The sequence below is a fragment of the Accipiter gentilis genome, chromosome 12 (genome assembly GCF_929443795.1).
Source record: "Accipiter gentilis chromosome 12, bAccGen1.1, whole genome shotgun sequence".
Taxonomy (NCBI): domain Eukaryota; kingdom Metazoa; phylum Chordata; class Aves; order Accipitriformes; family Accipitridae; genus Astur; species Astur gentilis.
Window position 1 is genome coordinate 28,902,809 of NC_064891.1, and position 19,021 is coordinate 28,921,829.

The following is a 19,021-nucleotide window of genomic DNA, read 5'->3' on the forward strand; positions in this document are numbered from 1 at the left end:
GGAAAGCCTTTTAGGTGGGACACTTAACTGACTTGAATAAGTTGTACTATTATACGGGGCATCCTCCCTCTTTTTCACGCAGACAGGCACAGTATTTGTTGTTGTTTTTTTCTTTTCTCATAGACAGAAGTATCTGCAAAATGGAGGTTAAAACATTTCTTTGGGAGTTAGTATCTCCAAAGCAGTGGGTGGTCACTTCTGCTAGGAAAATACACCTGACATCAACAGTAACCCGAACTGCATGGGGCCCCAGATATTTCACACTTTATCCTGTTTATTCCAGCTGAAAAGAAACATTTGTGGTCGTAGGGCTTTGCATAGAGCATAAGATGTTTCTTCAGTCTCTCCAGAGAGAGCTGCAGCCTGAACAGACCAGTGGGGCAGTGCGGTTTTCACAGTTCTTGTCTTCCTCTTAATATTTTAATATATATCAAGCTTTAAAGGAGCTGTTTCATTAATGTTTTATTTACAAGTGTGCAATAAAAGCTCAGAGGAGTCAAGTGCGAGCCTTGAATTATATGGTTAGTAGGTTTCCCTGCCAAAGGTTGATACAACAGGCTCACGTACCTGTTCAGAAGTCCCTCTCCAGCCCTCCCAGCCTAGAGACCTTTTGCATGAAAGTATCTGTGTTATCCCAAATTAACCATTCTTTGTGTGCTGGTATTTTTTTCCCAGAGCCTGCAGAGAGCAGACCCTTTCTAAACCAGGGAGAAAATGATCCTTTCTCCCCAGAATCACCCCATCCTCCAGGTCCTGGCCTGACTCCACTGCTCCATGTCCTGGACCAGTGCTGAGTTTTCATGTTTCTGTCATGGGAGCAGAAAGCAGGGAGACATCCTCCAACTGGGGTACTTTCTCTTTTAAGCCTTTTTTTTTTCCTGATCACATTCACAGTACTTGCAGTCCCCTGCAGCTTGATAACATCCCAGGCAAGACTGCTCTAGCTATCCATATTCCTGTATGATGACAGGCATCTCTCTATACCATACCATCCCCTATTCTTCCTCCATGAAGCTCCTGGGCATCAGTCTGGAATATGGTATCTGTGTTAGTGCATCCCTTCTTTAGACATGTAACTGTCTTTTTTTGATTTAGCAGATACCACACTGCTTGTGACTTTTTTCAGCTCCAGATCCTCTCTTATCTCCTACCCTCCCCCCCAAAGTAATTGGCCATAATGTTATTTTTCTTATTTATCATACCAGGAATTTCAGGCATAACCCCAAACTTGCCTGAAGTAATGCATTCTGTAATGAAAGCTATACTCACTTTTGACTCCTAAGATATACACAACCATTTCAGATATTTCCTGAATGTAACATCTAATTACAGATCAGTTCAAAATGTTTCAGGCTTCTTTTCCCCTTGCTGCTCGTTATGGATTAGTAATGGTGTGGATTTGGGGTTGTTGTACCACTGAAATCAGGAGGAAGGGAACAGAAACTGGCCGTGGATTTCCTCTTCTACTGTCAAATGAAGAGCATGCCAGTCCACCCCATGGTCATGGAGTCTGTTTCAGAATCCAGGGGAATTCCTGCTCCTTGCACTCCCACTCTGCAACCTTGCCCAATTTTTCCCACCATGAGTCTGGCTGGATAGCTCTGCCATCTGTTTCACGTCCACCCTGTGCTCTACATTTCTTTTCCCAGCACTGAAAACTTGCAGGGCTGTAAAATCTGAACCGAGCTGATCGCCTTGTGAGTAGACAACGGAAGTCTCCCTTTGCCTGTAGGGTGTTTGGTGTAAGTGGTCTTGTTACAGGCACTCGGATGCAATGCTGAAAAAATGGACCAAAAGGGGTGCATGTAGGATGGACTGTTTGCTAAAACTTACAACTTTGAAGGCTTGAAAGTAGAAGGTATGAAGGAAAAGCCACAGAGTTTTCCTTTGTGTTAGGTTCATAAGGAGAAAGCGGAGCAGATGGCTGCTTGGTTGTAACAGCAGATTTTTTGGTACTTGGACTAAGGACAGTTTTTAAAAAGAGCTAGAGATTAAAACCAATTAAGAGCATTACTGTTATTCCAAGTCTGCTATACTTGTGCTTTGGTAATCTAATCATGGGCCTGTGCTGTACCCACGGATGGAGCCAGCAAGGGAAACCGGGATGTCGCTCAGCACGGTGCTAATGGCAAGAGGACTGGATTGCAGGGGACCACTGTAAGCATGAGCACTGCTGGGCTCTGATGGTGCAGCACGGGCCTGAACTTTGGGTACATCCAAGTGGCCAACTCGGGAGCATGAGGGACAGGTCTGTTTGCACCTTTGGAGCATTACTGTCAAAAAGCACTTGGATAGCTCAGGCAGCCTTGCAAACAAGCAGTCATAGCATGAAACAGCCATGCGACTCCAGCCTATTTTTATCCGTGTCTTAGGTGAGAGGTAATACAGTAATTACTGTCTCTCTTTAGATATGAGACAGCTGGGAGAGAAAAAAAAACATCCTCAACTATATGATACTTTATTACCCTTCAGGTTTTCAAGCTGGGGCAGTGGGGGGGTGGGGGTGGTGATTTTTTTTTTTTTTTTTTTTCCAGAGAAAAATTGGAGTTATCTGTTAAAGAAAGGAGTGTTCCTTGTTTTGGTGAGGCTGGAAAGCATCAGGGACAGAGTTTGTCACTGGTATGAGGCAGTGCTTTGTTATAGGAAAAGGCACTGATGGAGCTATGTATATCCATTCAAGTTAGCAGATAAGGGGAATTGTATCTTCAGTTGTGGCAAATGCTTACTGTATCTTAATGGTTTTTCCCTCTTTGGGGAAATAAATGGGGTAGGGGTAAAGCCACCAGATTTCTTTGAAAATAGAAACTACTCCAGAATCTGTTGCATTGGGTCAAGTGCTGTACTCCCGCTGTAATGCTCTGAGTCTTGGCTTACAACCTAGACAGCAAGTTTAATAGTTTATTCCAATAACCATCTTGCTATACAAACAGGAGTATGTGCACCTCTTGTATTTTGGCTATATGCATATATACTTGATATCCCTTCACCCCCAAAGCACTGTACACCAGCCCGACCGCCCTCCTCCACGGAGGTCTCCTGGAGGGATTTCTTGGAGGTCTACATTGCTGCTCCACTTGTCTGAAGGACAAGAAACATCAGCGAGGGGTAAGAGCAGAGCTGTTTCATGAGGGAGAAGAGCTGGGAGGTGAGGGAGAATCAAGCACAAGCCATGCCCTCACTGAAAGGGCATGGTCCTGCACAGCAGGCAGAGCTGGGTGCTGGTACCAGGGTCCATCCACAGCTCTGGACAAGGTGAGGGGATGAACTAGGTCCAGGGTCCAGCCCAGAGCAGCAGAAGGTGTTGACAGAGACAGGGCTGGAAACTAGGCTACAACGCAGGTCCAAGGTCCAGCCAGGAGACAGACACAAGGCAAGGGCTGGGTGCCCAGGGCTGAGCAGCGGGTGTGGGTCCCCAGTGGGTCTCATCAGCGCCACTGAGGCCTATTGGAGTCATCAGGACCCTGACAGCTGGTGCAGGATTGGACCCCATGACCTCTGGCAGCTGCAGGATGGTGATTCTTAAACATGAATTCATCCTTGTGGCCCTAAGGGTCCATTCACGAGGGAGCACGCCCTTGCCAGCAAACTCCATCAAACAGTCATCACAAATCCCTAAGATCCCCAGTATTGGCATGCCAGATATTATTCCTGGCTAGGAAAGCCATATTCATTCCCTGTTTGTTCCCACGCAAATGGGCTGGAATGGGAAATGGAAATGAGGGTATTGTTTATCCCTGCCCCTTACTTTTTCTTCCCAAATGCATAAGTGTCATTGCACGTCTCAGCTTCTAAGTAGTGCTCCAGAATAAATACTTGATTTCCCTTTGCTTTATTATTTCTCCCCTGCGTTTTTATATCAACCACAAAGACTTAATCTGAAATGTACACAGGAAAACGGAAAATTATTGCTACTGTTTTCAGAGATAATCAGTTTAATGTCAAATTCATGTGGATTTCTTCATAATGAACAGAACAAATTGAGCTCAAATTCAAACAGTGGGAATCTGAGTCAGAGAGGAAAATTAAAATGAAGAACATTAATATCCTGATTTCTAACCCAACCGAGACCTGATTGTTTCCTAAATGAAATCTCCCATCAAATTCCTCCCACCCACCCAAAAATATAATTAAGCTGTGATTTGCAGGCTGAAATCGTATCTGCACTGTTAACTCAGCAGGGACAACTGTATGTGTTGCAGGGAGGCTGGGTGAAGTTTTAAATTATCTTCAGGTGGCCATATTATCCTGCATTTTTAAGAAGCAGTTATATAGAAAACACAGTAGAAGGTGAAATTCTTTCTCTCAATAGGAGACTCAGTCCAGAAGATGGGAGCTGTGGGTTAGCGGTGGGGCACTGCAGTGAGTCAGGTTTGGGTCTCTCTCCCCAAATCTTCCCTTTCTGCTCAGAGATGGGGGCTGCTGGATTTGTCTCAGTGTTGCAAGATGAAGATTCTTTGGTTTAACTGTCTGCAGAGGTGGTGAGTGTCATGGTCTGGACATAATTTGGCAATACAGCACTGAAAACAGGGTAGAGTTTTGTGTGATTAAAAGGAGAGACAAGCAGAAAAAAAGAAAGAAAAGGAAAGAGCAAAATGGGAAAAGGAAAATCAGGATTCCCCTGGGTGTCTCAAACCCCATTCATGGTACACTTCAAAGAACAATTGCTGCTCATTGTAGCCCATTTGCAACGCTGACCTTTTGCTGCCGATACCTAGATAAAGCGGAGAGCGGGTGGAAATTTGGACCGTGGAAGCGCTACTGTTGTCATGCGTCAGTCTTTCTCAAGATGCTCATTCGCTCCTTGATGGATTGATGCGACCGGCGTGACAGTCAGATTTCTGCTGAATTTATATTGCATATAAAACAAATAGCAAGCAGCCAAGCTCTGGGAGATGTGGAAACGCCTCTACTCATCTTGACAGGATATTCAGAGGGCGCCATCAACTGATCTATCACAGTCTGTCTAAACACTTCTTACTTGCTCTGAGTAACACCAATGGCTCTTCTTGTGGCTTAAAAATATTAGAGAATAAATACTTCCTCTGTTTTCTTTCCATTTGTTTTCTTTTTACAGTTGGCAGCAAACAGTGCCCCAGTGTCTCCTGTGAAGTCAGTCAGTTTTCATGTCATATCTTTCAGAGAGATGGTTTTATGGTGTAGGGATTTTTTCATTTTAAATCGGCAGGTAGTGGCTGTATGAACACGCAAGTTGGCAGGCAGCGTTAGTGATGACCGCTGCAATTTTTAAACATGTTTTCAAGCTTGCCAGATCACTTTTTTTTTCTTTTATTGTTGTTCCTGTTGTGGCACTGGAGTAGGCAGATTCAGCACAGATGTCCAAGGTGCCTGCAGTTGCTTTCCTTGGTCATAAATGCATCTGCAGATGCTTAGAGGGAAATCACAAAAATATTCCTGGGTATAAAAATACTTTGCTTTTTTTTTTTTTTTTTTCTGAGCACTAAGCAGTTCAAAAATAATTGGACTAAAGAAGAGTGTCTGTCTCCTGCAGACACTTTGCTCCTGTGAGTGCCATCACTGTGTGACTGGGGATGTGGTGTGGAGCAAGAGGTGCATCTGTTTAAATCTGAGCTCCTGGTGCAGATGGTTTAAGTGCTTTGTGGTCCATTTTCAGTGATGCTCAGGGTTTTCTGGAGATAAATGCAGAGGACTTCTCAAAGTTGAGCCCAGGATGGCCCTGATAGGGTCAGCAGCCTCTGTGACCATTCAGAGACCATCATCTGCCAATGTGCAAATCTCATTTCTTCGTCATCATTGCTTCAGGTCTAAGACACGGCACTTTTCCCCAGAGCCTATCCTTTTTGCAGAGTGCTGAGAGGTGTCAGTGCTTAACACTGTCCTTGCTCACTGTTGCTAAGTCAGCAGGGGCAAGGGGCTGCATGAACCTGAGGGACGTAGCGATCCTTGCCCTTGAGCATCTCTCTTCCCACTGGCTAGCAAAGCCCTCAGTCCTGGGAAATTTAGTCTTTGTTTCAAGGGATTCATCAGTCCTGGAGCCTGGAGGCCTCTGGTTCGGCCACGAACAGCAACTGCAATGCCACTGTCCTCCTGCCTCTGGAGTACAGTTACAAGTTCAGTTTCTATTCCTTGCCAGTCCAGGCTGCCACTTGAGAAGGGGGTAATGGTTTTCAGAGGTGTGTAAGTGTCCCCTGGCTGTTTTGTGGAAATCAAGGGGCGAGAAGCAGGGTGACAGTCCCTGGCGGCATCTCTCTGCTAATCCAGAGCAAACCTGGGGGCTGTTTTTTAGCATCTCATTCAGCCACAGTTTCTCGAGCACTGTGGCTTCTGCTCGTCACCAGGAGGATCAGTGCTCAAGAGTGCTTGCTGTCCCATCACCATGGGTGCTTGTAGCAGTGCTCACAACACCAGGAAGAGCCTGGGAAAGAAATAGCATGGTTGATTTATGACAGGACTTTGAAATTTCCTTTTTACCCAGCATAGGAAGCTGTTCCTTTACTTCCCCATCTGACCACCCCTGGGGATTTCCTGATGAAGCTCTTTGGTTTCATCCCCCATGCCCTTCTGCTTCTTCTGTTGCCTCTTGTAACCCTTACAAACTACACACATCCAGATGGAGGACATATTTGGAGGGAGTAGTCCACATGCAGTTGCACCGAATCACCCAGGAGGGATTGCTGTTTGCAAGCCATAAATCTCTGCAACCCTGTTAAGTGACTGTTGGTTTGGCTAAATGTCAGCATCTGGCCCCAAAGCGACCCATCCTGATAATCACATATGAAGTAGAGAGAAATTCCTGGTATATGACAGCAGAGGAGTATTTTCTGTTTGTAAGGGAAACTCGGCATTCTTTTGGACTAGCAAATTGCCTCTACTGTTTTGGGGGGGTTTTTCCTCTTGTTTTTTTTTTTTTTCAATCAGCCATACATATTATGCCAGGAAAATTATGATTTTCTGCATCAGGAATCAAAACTTAGGGAATTTAACTCCTATTTCTGCCTACATGCAAAATGAAACCCACTGTCGGTTGTCTTCTGGTTTATTTTGCCTCTCTGCTGCCTGGGACTGAGTTAGCTGAGATTTGTTGCAGTGATTTCAGTGAGTGACGTGACATTCTTCCTTTGGGAGATATTATGAACTGGCTTTGATTTTAGGATTGACAGCCATATAATTGGAAGTTCAGTCATTAGGTGGATCAGATTTAAAGAGGAAAAGTAAGGGCAAGGCAATTTCTGAAATCAGAGCAGGCTTTAGGGAGTATTAGGATCCAGCAGAGTATTGCTGCAAAGCAATTTTAATATCATGACTGTGAAGGAGTAAGGAAGAAAGCGTGGCGCTTATATAGATTCCTATAAGTATGGTCCAATTTCCACCATAGGCAGGGTTCTCTGCACATCTTTGGTAAGAGCTCAGGCCTAGTGAGAAATAAGCATAAGCAGGAACAATTAGGGATAACGCATGTTTGTATAGTCGAGGTACAATGAGGTATAAACCCTTGGAAGGGGTAGTGGTGATAAAAAGAAATGTCCCATCCTGGGACAACATTTCTGCTCCAGGCAGTTGAGAAAGAAATCAGCAAGTGGGCAAATGTTTATAAATTGATGTAGACTAGCTGTGCATTTTGATCATGGGCTGCAGATTATAATCCAGTAGAGGTTTGTCATCTGAAATCGTTGCAGAAGAAAGGAAGGGAAAAAAGGGGCAAAGAACGGGATGTTTCATTTGGCAGAAGATGGCCCAGAGCTTAACAACCTCATTTGCTGAAACTCCATTTCACTGCAGTCAGTATTAATAGCTTCTCAATGAATAGATTAGATGCTGCAAGTGACAACAAACCTATTTGAGAAAAATTTAATAGGGAGGTTTATTGAAGTTTATTAACTGAATCCTGTTGGCTATTATAAGAACACAGCTCGATAAATCTAAACGTCAGAACATTTGTTGGAGGGAACCAGGAAAAATGCTGAAAATACCTGTTGTCTTCCAGCAAATATGTGTGATTTCACTTTTCATAATTGCATTCATCATTGGAATAAATTGCAAGTGAACACATGGAAGACCGGGATTCCTTAAATGCTTGAGAACTCTGCCTGTAATGCAGAAAAGGACACTACTGAATGCTGGTAAGGAAAGTCACAAAGAAGACTAGAGCTTTGAGTCCTACAAACCTACTTTGAATGTATTTTCTTTCCCCGGGAGTAAAGTAGAGTAAGTTAATGCTAAGTGGTATACGGAACCAGCCAGAATTTACAAACTGAAATCTGTGCAGAGGCTATTTCAGTAACATTCGAGTTAAGGAGATGAGTTATTTACTATGGTTAGAGTAAGGCAGCATATGTTGTTGTGGCAGTTTTTTAATGGACACTTAAGAGAGGATTCATCTCTAACCACATCTTTGGTGTCCAGGCTGAACTGTGCTGCCCGATAGCTCAGGCACCACAGTACCTTCAGGGAATGGCCCATATTCTCTCTGGCTGTTGCTTGTCTCTGCAGGGTGGTTCTGAAGTCAGATATATGAAGTGCAAGAAGTTGAGGTCTTGATTTATGGTGGCTGTGAACAGCAAGATAAGCTGGGTGCTTCAGGAGGCAGAGCGGGCAGGAGTACAGCACCATGCCTGGCCCTGCAGGAAAGGAGCTGCATGGTTGACAAAATGGGGAGGAAACAGAAAGATTAAGGTTGACCAAAACCACAGCAGTACATGCATTTGTTATTGTTTCTTTCTTCTGAAAACACACAAAAAAAGCCCAAGAAAAACTACATTTTGGGACTGCTGGGTTAGAGGCAATGAAACATTTTGTTATGACTCAGATGTGCTTTTTCCAAGCTATTTATTTTTGTTTCTACTCTAATGAAAAGATGACATCATATGAAAAAGTCAAAGTCAGCTTTCATACAAACCACTCCTTTGGAACAAAAAATGAAAACATTTAATTTGGAAAATACTGATTTTTGTATGAACATTTTTGAAGCATTCGGCTGATTCACTAGTTCATCTGATGAAATTTGTTAACTGGTTAGGTCTCCTTTCTCAGCAAAACTGCACTTCTGGCATGTCTGCTGGACAGCAGGGGAAATCTCCCCATCCCCAGTGAGTTTCCACATTGCTAAAATGCACACAGGAAGAGTAGAGAGCTGATTTTGGCATGCAATTGAAAATACCTGAAGCCAAAGAAGATACACAAGGGCGTTGTTACCTATGTGGACAGATCATCCCAGCTAAAGCAGTCCTGCTCAAGCTGCTTCAGCCTGGTAGAGCCACGCTGAATGACCCTGTTTTTCAGAAAGCCTGGAGGAGCGGTTGGATTCATTTCCCTTCCTGTTGAGTAGACCATGCAGATGATTCAAGTTAACGTAAATGCCTTTGTGTGGCTTTGTCAGCCAGCTGCCCACAAGAAATTATTTGAATTTTGTTCCTGAATGATGCAGTCTCCAGTCTGGCAACATGTGCTTGTCATCATCATTTTCATCCTTTACTCTCAGTGAGTGGATAAATCATACTTGTGTTTAACAAGGTGCAGTTTTCCCTTACAGTTATAACACCAAACTCTTCCAAAAAATTATTTCTGCGTTCAGTGTTGTCCTGCATCAAGGACATCAATTTCTACCTTAGAAAGGGAAGAAAAACATACCATTTGGTTGCATACTGTCATTAAAATAATAGCTACTTTCATAGGCACACAAAGCAGCTAACTGTAGCTATCTGAATCTTCTGTGTGTGGTTACAGTGATGGTAAAAATTGTGGGATTTTCTTTTTCTTTGTCCTGATTGATTTCCCTATCAGATTTTCTCAGTTTGCAACTGAAAAGTGCAACGGTCCAGATCTCCCCCTGCACCCTGAGCACAAGCCATGCCTTCTCATAGCCTTTTAAACCTGGTAAGAAAGTCTGGATCTTCGGCACTCGGATCACGAGGATCCCTGATGCTGTGAGAGGGACAGGAGCATCTGTGTGTTACCCAGCTAATATTTGCCTTCTGTAAGAGCACTGTTCCTTTCCCCTCATGTTCACAGTCTGTAAATCCTTCATTTGAGGATATCCAGCATTAGGAAACCTTGAACTGAGCACTGGCATTGCCAGAAACCTGAGTTTGAATGTTGTTTTGGATGTCAGAGTGGGCCTGGTAGCTGTGTTTTGTGCTGAACTTTAATCTTTGGTTGAAGATCAGTGGAAACAAGGAGACATGAGACTGTAATTATACCAGTGTGGTTGTGGGGAATATTTTCATAGAGGTGTGAGTTCTGCTGTTAAATATGTTTGCTGGTTGTGATGATCTCATCGTGCTGAACAAGGAGATGCCCAGGTGAACCTCTGGGTTTGAAGCCCCATCTTTTTTCCAACCCCAAATTCACGCTCCCACATGTACCTAGCACAATATGGAAATGGAGTGCATTTGCTTTCAGTAGGGTATCTTCGACTAGCAGAATCGGAGGTGTTTCAACGCAGCTGAGTTGAAGGCAGTCACCCTGACTAAAGCAAATAAAGAGTAGTGGCTGTGTGCTGGGCTCAGGCGCTTTGGGAGACAGCAAAGGAGAGATTTGTATAGGGAATGTTATTGCTGAAATGTAGGGAAGCAAAGATGACACAGGGCTGTGGGATTTGCTGGGAGAAATTGATGTCACACCACAGATGCTGAGAGCCAAGGATCCAGCCGTAAGTGAATAAATAAAAATAAACGATGAACAACTGCTGCTTTCCCAGGATATTGGGCGCATTGCCAACAGCAAGCCAGACAGCTGCCGAGGGTCATGTCCCGAGAGTGCTCTGCTGGGGAGGAGATTCAGGGCAGTCGATGGGTACCCACAGCCCTGCTTTTTCTGCTTTTCAGGTCCCCGGACATGCATTGACCTTTGCAATCGCAGCCCCGGCACCCAGCCTTTGCTGCGCACCTGCACACAGGGCTGCAGAACAAGCCTCTTTGCTTTCTCTCGTGGTATTTTGGGAAAGCATGCCGCTTTGATCCCGTGCTTGCTTTATTGGGTTTTTGTTGGCTGTTTATTACCAAGGGCATTTTCATGCAAACAGGGTCATAGTTTGGTAGTCTACCTGCTCCTTCTGCTGGTGCCTTGTCTGCAGACCTAATCTGCTCTTCCTAATAGCCCCGTTGGTTGCTATAGCAATGATAAAGTGTTATGAAAAAGGCAGGATGATACTTAAATGTATGGCTGGTGTTACCTTTTTCTTTCTCCCTCCCGGGAAGGAGAAACCCAATAATGGGGATTTGTTTGGTGTATTATTGTTTTATCTAAAGCTTTAACTGTAGGCTCTTCAGAACCTGAATGCAGTCCGTCTCTCTCAGCATCCTTTGAGGCTGGGAATGTTGCAGCTCTAGAGCAATTGGGGAGAAACAAGAGCCCAAATTAATGAATACAAGGTACATACCATTTTGTTTTTAAGATGCGAAAGGTTACATTTTCTGTGACCTGCAGAGAGTGTGAAGTGTGCTGTGGCCAGCCCACCGTGACGGGCAGAGCGCTTAGGGCCCAGTTGGGTTTCTGAAAGTATTGAAAGGTAGCTGAACATGTTAGCAGTGGGTTTGGTTTGGATTTCCATCAGGAGAATTACTCAGCACTGCCATCAAAAGTGGCTTTTTGATCAGTAAATCAAAAAATCTTAATGCCCTCAGCAATCAAGGGAGAGGAAGGCAGCAGTTGCAGTATTTTTGCTTAGTAGCTGCATACAGGATGGGTTACTGTTTTGTTGTACCAAGCCCCCCTCTTTTACACACCCGAGAGAGCAAAAATGACTTATTCTGTATTTTCAACTTTTTGCCAAGTTTATAGTCAAAACCATGTATCTATATGAAAAGTTGCCAGAAACTATCTAGTTTGTAACACCCTGAAAGAGCCAGGTTTGTGCGAATTTAGCTTGCTTCAGAGCCCACCACCCTGGTGAACGTAGGTGAGCAAAGTGTTAAGTGCTGACACAGATTGGTCCCTTCTCTCTTGTCACCCTGAGAGAGTATCCCCCCATGTGGAACAGCTCGACCTGCACAGCTGTGGCAGGATCAGGTTGTTCCTGCTTGCTAGGGATTGCTAGACAAATCAGATTGGGGATATATCAAGTCAGATTCTCTTTCTGGAAGCTGCCATTTAAAGATACCTTAAGCTAAAGTGTTCAAAACCACGCAGTGGGTATATTCTTCTCCATATCAAATCTCATAGGGACTGAGTTGGAGATTGGGTTAAATCTTAAATGGGAGGATTAGATCACTTCTGAATTTATAGCTGGCGTTAACTCTGGACATTCCTGTTACCTGTATAAAAGTGAGTCCCTTTTTGAATCTTTTACGGCCTGGCTTGATTAAAAGTGGGATGAAGGCAGAAACAATTTTAATGGACTTAGTACTCATGCTGGTATAAAACTAGTGCAAGAAGAGAAGTGGTTCCTACAGTCCCTCATCATGGATGTACGTGATAGAAAATACATTACCAGAAAGAAATAATTGACTCATTTACCTATCAGTTACATTCAAGGTTGCTCTAGTTAAGCATTCATATAATGTTTTCTTACAGGAGACTGCTTTGTTTCCTTATTTCCAAACACAGCAGCTCATCTTGCTTTCCATCAGCATAGCCAAAAATGTCAGGTGAGAGAAAACAGGTCTCTTTTTTCCAGCTGCATGTGTCGAGGAGCCTCCCTGGCATGCAGCCCCCATACAGTGCTGCCTTCTACTTTGTCCTGTGCTCAAAAGACCGCCTGGGGCTGGGAAGGGTTAGCAAAGGATGAGGGAGAGGCAGGAGGGCGGTCTGCTCTCTCCTCTAGCTCTGCAGGCATGGAGAAACAGCATCCCAGGAAATGGAGCCAGGCCAGCATACAAGCACTGCAGGAGGCAGATCTGGAGGCTTCCAAGCCTTAGGTTTGGCCAGTTTGGTGGGTTTTTTTTAAATAATTAGTAGGCGTGAGCTTTCAGAGAGCTCGCTGCTAAGGGAATTTGTACCAGCCAGAGACCCTTGGGGCTTATATATCCTCAGCAACTCCATCCAAAAAAAAAGAAAGAAAAGGAAAGAAAAAAACAGGTAATGAGTTGCAGAAAAGAGATTGTTCCCAGCACCCCACATGCCTCGCAAAGACTGCCTCTGCCGTGCCATGGGGCCACCTCCACCCCTAAAAGAGGCACATGGGGTCTCCATGCCCCAGCTGTTGACAAAGGCAACCCCGCCAGGGTTGCTGGGCTTGGGGATTGGCTTTTTTTTTGGTTGTTGGGTTGGGTTGGTACTATCAGATGTTGGTGACAGCCAGGTCACCTGAGCCCTCTGACAGCCCTCTCCTGGCTAGCTTTAGTTGCCCCACCAAAGACTTACTTTCCTGGTGGAAAGGTTTTGTCTTAACAGTTTAGCCCTGGAGGTAAAGACCATGATGTGTCCTTGAGCATTCCTGCTCTACCTATCGATGACAGTAGGAATGGCCCTGGGGGCAAGTTTTTTACTCAGTCATCTCTTTGGATCCCAGAGGGGATTCAGAGCAAAGGCTTAATGGGTTTTTTGGTCCTGTAGGTCAGCTAAAAGGTGGGGGGAAGGCTTTGCTTCATGGGTTGATGCCTCTGATAGGAATCAAGGTAGGTCTTGGCAGCCACCTGCCAAGCCACAATGATCCTAAAAAGTACGAGTCCAGAGGCTGCGGCTCCAAGGGATAAACCAAAGCAGGAGGACAACTGCTGGCTGAGTGCTTGGAAATGACAGCAAAGAGGTCTGGGAGTGGGAAAACAAGGTGGTTGCAGGGCAAATGGAGAGCCTTGAAACATGCGTCTCTGTGGCCACTCTCGCTCCTGATAGAAACGCTTGATGGAGCCGCAGTGCTTTCGCCTTCAAGGGTGGATTTGGGCAGTTGTGGATGTGCTTGACAGTGGTACCAGAACAGTAACTCAAGTGAAACTCGCCCTCTTAGACATGAGAAACAGCTGCTCTCTGATAAGTGCCGAGAGCCTTTGAAGAGGCCACATTCTCCATCCTTTCTTTTTAATTCTGCTTTTTCGATTTTAGATGTGTTGCGATGGACTGGTAAAAGAGTTCCTAGCCCATAGTGGGAGTTGAATGTGCTGTGTTCTGTTAGTCATTATATACTTTTTTTTATTCATTTGGCATTTTCCAGAGAGTTTTTCCCCCTACATTGTGTAGGCTGCCATCTTCCTTTCTTTCTTTGTAGAAAGCATGTGGGCATAGCCTTGCTTACACTCCAAGCGACTGGGAAACCACCATAAATGTAGCTTATCCGCTTTCTGATACGTTTTCTTTTGCATTGGTTTGGATTTGTGCATCGTCAGTAACATCTGTTCTGCTTTAGTGGCATACAGTTTTCCGAGTCTAATTAGCTGGCTGCTTGTAATCAGGACTATTTCAACTGTTGTCATTCTGAATGTTCTTTTTCCCTTTTTTTTAATACCACATTTGCCTGATTGACCTTTTTTTTTTTTTTTTTTTTCCTCTGTCTTTCTATCGGGCTGCTCCAGGAGCCATGGCTAATCATCTTATAACCAATGCTCTGCTTCGTCCTCATGGCACTAACAACCCTTATAATACATTGCTCGGGGAATCGGCGGTCTATAACAACCCTTCTGTCAGCATGTACAACGCACAAGGTGTGCTGGAGTTTCTCTCTAATTTTTCTAGTGAGAATTCCATTTTCTGTGGCTTATTTTGGCCCATTTCTTTCTTTTTTTTCTTCCTTTTTTTTTCTCCACACACACACACTTTGGTTTTTTTTGGAACTGGGCACAAAAAAAAAAATCCCCTCCCCTTCCTTTCATTTCAATGCATCGTTCCATTTTCTGGAGGCTTTTTTTCCATGAGCAATAAAATTCACTTTGAGAGACCCTCAGTTCTACTCAAAGCATTCATAGTGGTTTTGATTTTGATAACTTTTTATTTCAATTTCCTCACTTTTGTATTGTTTTGGTCTTGTGTGTGTATTTTGTTGGACGTATCCATTCCTCTCTTTGTTGTCAGCGCATTTCCTTGTTAAACCATTCATTTCAGAAACAGGAACACCTTTGAAGGTAAGTAAAGCTAAAATGGCCTTTGCCACTAAAGCTGCTCTCATTTGAAATGGCATAGAAAAATGTGGTCAGCGGCACACCGGCTTGCACAGGAAAAAAAATGCAAAATAAAGCAAAACTGCCCTTCATCTCTAAGAAAAAGGACAGCTGAAGCAAGGAGCATAGGTCAATTCCAAAGAGCAGAGCTTAGATATTGTAAGAAATGTTTTGCCGTTTGCATGAATACGTTTTATATGTGCTATTAGAAAGAGAAAAAAAAATAGAAAAAGGTGTAGGGAAACTAGAAGCGCTTGCATATCCTCCTTTCAGCAATGGAATATAAACAGTCAGTTGTACCTAATGGAGGTTTCTGCTTTAGAAATCAGTCTCTTGTCACCTACGTGTTTGTCTCTGCTCTGGCTGTGGGAAGGGACCACGTTTGTAAGCTGATGTCCTGATGCTTCCGTGAGGGAGAGGCAGATGTGTTCAAGCAGGACCTGAGTTGGAGCTGGGGATTATGGAGCTCTGCCAGCTCCTGTCTGTTGGTGGCTCTGTCCTGCTCTGCCACTTCCATGGGAATTTTTTTTTTTGGCTTGCTTGCAAGGTGGCTGAATTATTACAAAGTAATGCTGCGTTCAAACGCAAGTATGTCAGCACTCTATCAGCTCTCTGCTCCCAGTGAAGACGTCCCTTTCCAGTAAATGATCTCTAAGGAAGGGAAAATTATGATGGTTATAATGCAAGCAGGAAAACCCCCTTTGTACTATGTGGCAGTGTATTGTTTACGATAAAAATAGATATTGAACTGTATCACTAGGATTTTTTCATTCAAAGCACAAGGAACGCACACGTGTTTGACCTTTTTTGGTGTTCATTAATTTCCTAAACTATGCTAACTTTGTGCAATAAATTTGCTTCCATGTACGCTTTTCAAGAATGGGCTACTGTTAATCATGAAACGCTCTGAATTTTAAGAACTTCAGTGTACCGCAAATGTCGAAATGAACTTTGGTGTTCTGTATAGTTTCTTGCATGATAACATTGAGGTTTGGGGGACTTTCAAATGAAGTGGCAGCAGGTAATGCTGGGTCAGCATTTGGCTTAGAGAAGTCCTGATGTTCAGGTCCAGGTGCCTCAAGTGAACCCAAGTGATTTGGGTGGAAATGTGACAAAAAGGTTTTACATGCATTTTAATAATCTTGTGTGCTTCTAATTTTTAAGACTAGAGTCTGATACAGTTACCTGAGCTAACAGCATTTTATTCCACAAAAATAGTGTAATTGATCTGCAAGTGCTATTCAGTGCAACACAGCCAGATGAATAACAGAGAAACCTACCCAGGCTTCATCCGTGGGAGATGAGGAAAGAGAGTGGGACCAGTACTGATCCCATTTAAGCCCCTGGAGCTTTGCCATTGACTTCAGAGGGAGCAGAACCCAACGCAATCTTTTCAGGAGGCTGCAAGTTAATTAATGACCATAGCACTGGTATAGCTCTTTCTTTTCAAACTGGTTACTGTCACTGTACAATTGCAAACTGTGCATATTAGGAGATCCTGCAGCAGAAACAAAGCAAAACCAACCGGGCCTAATGGCCTCAGCGGTTCTTTGGGATTTAAGGATGCTGCACCAGCAGGCACGCTAGAGAGCGATCATAGTGCATTGTAAAAGTAGACGCTGTCACCATCTCTGGGTGTGCCTTGGCTGGGATCGGTATGCAGTGAGGGCATTGCTAACTAACATCATCCAACTAACTCATTCCACATCACTAAGGCTATGATTTCTTTTGCACCTTCATCTACCACTTCTGGTGCTGCCTATTGACAGGGACAGGACGCTCTAAGAAACCTGAGGCCTGATCCAGTCCACCCCTTCCTTTCTCCCTCCCCAGTTACGTGTTTTAAATACCCTCTTTGCTCAAGCCGAAGCTGCCCCGTCTGCAGTAGAGACTCACCAGGGACTGGGAGCCCTAAAAAAAACCCCTTGGAAAGAGGCGGGGAATGACCCTAAAAGGCCAAAGTCCCATTTCCCGGTGGCAAAAGCAATTCCTTGATGGGACACAGAGCGTAGAGGAAGGAGGAGGTGGCAGGTGAGGGGTCTGGCACCCTGCAGCACGTGCTGAGCGCTCACCGCCGTTGGCAGCTGACGGACGTATGCTGGCTCGGTCTCTCGGACGCAGGAGTTTCTCCAAACGGCCTAACTGCTTTCGTGAGAGCTAATTTAAGAAAAGGCGGCAATCCCGTTAACGAGCTCTGGTTAAACCCCAGCGTGCCACAGACTGTTGCAAAGTGGGAAGCTGAGAGTTGTCACTGGCTCTTCATCTTCATCTCTGGCTCTTCTTGTTTTAACCCTTTCTTCTCAATAGCTTCATTTAGCGATGCCATTATTTGAACTACCGTTCCTCTTAACATTTTTTTTGCGAAGTCCATGTAGTTTGCCATGTGTTCGGTTAAAAAAAAGAGCAGACTTACCAAAGTTTGTAAAATGCCAGCAGCCCTGTGATGAGCAAAGCCATACTCTTACAAAGCACTGTTGCAAAGGATGGACGGCAAAACATTTTTAGCGAGGAAATGGATTTCGGTGTCAACTGCCAGGGGTTATTAGAACTAACAGTAAGTAAAGCCATTCATTTTAAGACTTTGGAAGTGACGCTGACAGTGCCTCTCTTTTCAAGCATGACCGTTACCAGCTTTAGACTTTTCTTAAATTTCCAGGCATTATTTCTTGATTTGTGTTGCACGCTGAACGTTTTATAATGGCATTGGAAAACGTTTTAAATGTGATAATTTTTTTTAATAAAAATGTAGTCGATTGAATATTGCACATAAAATAATTTTTCTGTCTAAAATGTCAATATTTTTAACCTGAAATAAACCATGTAACAAATTCATGTATTCTGGGCAGTGGAAATTATTTCCGTTAACTCTCTTTTCTGCATATCATCAATTTGCTTTTTACTCATGTTTCTCCTACTGTCGCTGTAAGCTTACTTGTTGTTTTTTCTTTCCTTTTCTTCATGCTGTCGTTTAGAGCCCTACAGAGAGACAAGTATGGGAGTAAAGCTAAACATTGCATATCAAATGTAATTTTTTTTTAGTTCACTTTTATTGCATCACATATAGATGATGTAGTTAATAAAGGAAATTCATCTCACAGTTTTGAAATCAAAAGAATATGAATATACATGTGTATATATACGTGTATGTGTGTGTATGTATGTGTGTATATATATATGTATGTGTACATATATATATAGATGAGATTAGATGATGCTTCCTTTGTTTATTTCTCATTTTTGTGGTATCGTTACCCAGCATAGTTTCTCATATAACTGTGCGGTGTTTTTTTTTTAAACTTCACATTTTTATTTGCGAGGTCATGGCATTTTTATATGGCGTGTTTCATTGCAGACCCCACTCTGTTCTCACCTGCGATGCCTTCATTTTATTTCCCCACCAAACCCCTGATCTATGCATTGGCAGCAGAAGCGCAGCACTCAGCGCTTCAATGCATATGTTACTCAACGTGACCATCAGACAGATGCTGTTGTACCCGTCACCCATTACATACCGTCCGCCCCCCAAAATGCTCACTTTTCATTTCTCCCCGAGCATCATGGCTGGGTTGAAGAGCTTCCACCGTGAAAATCAATGGCTTTGCTCTATGTCTGTGATGGCTAGTTGATTTTTTGGCATAGCGCTCCCTCGTTTGTTGGGAAACCCGCAATAAGGCAGCACCCTCTAAGCTTCAGAAACCTAAAAGGTGACCAACACATTTGGGGCATTTCACTCAAAAGCAAGAAGAAAGCCTGCAGTAGCGCTTTCCAGCCCTTGACACGTAGCAACTACTCTATCGCAGATATAGACCGAATCCTGTATTTTCAGAAGGTACACATGCCATGCACCAAGCATGGTATGAGCAACTGTTCATCTGAAATCATCAGCTAATGGCTCCTCTAATCCACCGCGGCTTGCTGAGTTGTTTGCCATTTTTTGGCAACACCCGAAGCCCTTAGCTGAAAGGTCGATACGTTATTTCATGCATCCCCACAACTGCACTCCTTCCAAGGAGGCC

General features: G+C 43.9%; 1 protein-coding gene across 15 annotated transcripts in view; it reads left to right on the top strand.

Moving 5' to 3' along the window:
• ADGRL3 (adhesion G protein-coupled receptor L3) overlaps nucleotides 1-19,021 on the top strand; it is a 525,365-nt gene that overhangs the window by 495,428 nt on the left and 10,916 nt on the right. For 8 of the 15 annotated variants that reach the window (XM_049815198.1, XM_049815202.1, XM_049815197.1 and 5 more), the window contains 2 exons: nucleotides 14,424-14,552; nucleotides 17,978-17,995. The exons of 3 other annotated variants lie outside the window; for them this stretch is intronic. In XM_049815198.1, coding sequence (XP_049671155.1) covers nucleotides 14,424-14,552; nucleotides 17,978-17,995 — 147 coding nt within the window. Of the gene's footprint in view, nucleotides 1-14,423; nucleotides 14,553-17,977; nucleotides 18,030-19,021 lie in introns of all 15 variants that reach the window. 4 more of the 15 variants (XM_049815209.1, XM_049815210.1, XM_049815206.1 and 1 more) reach the window with 4 other exon arrangements.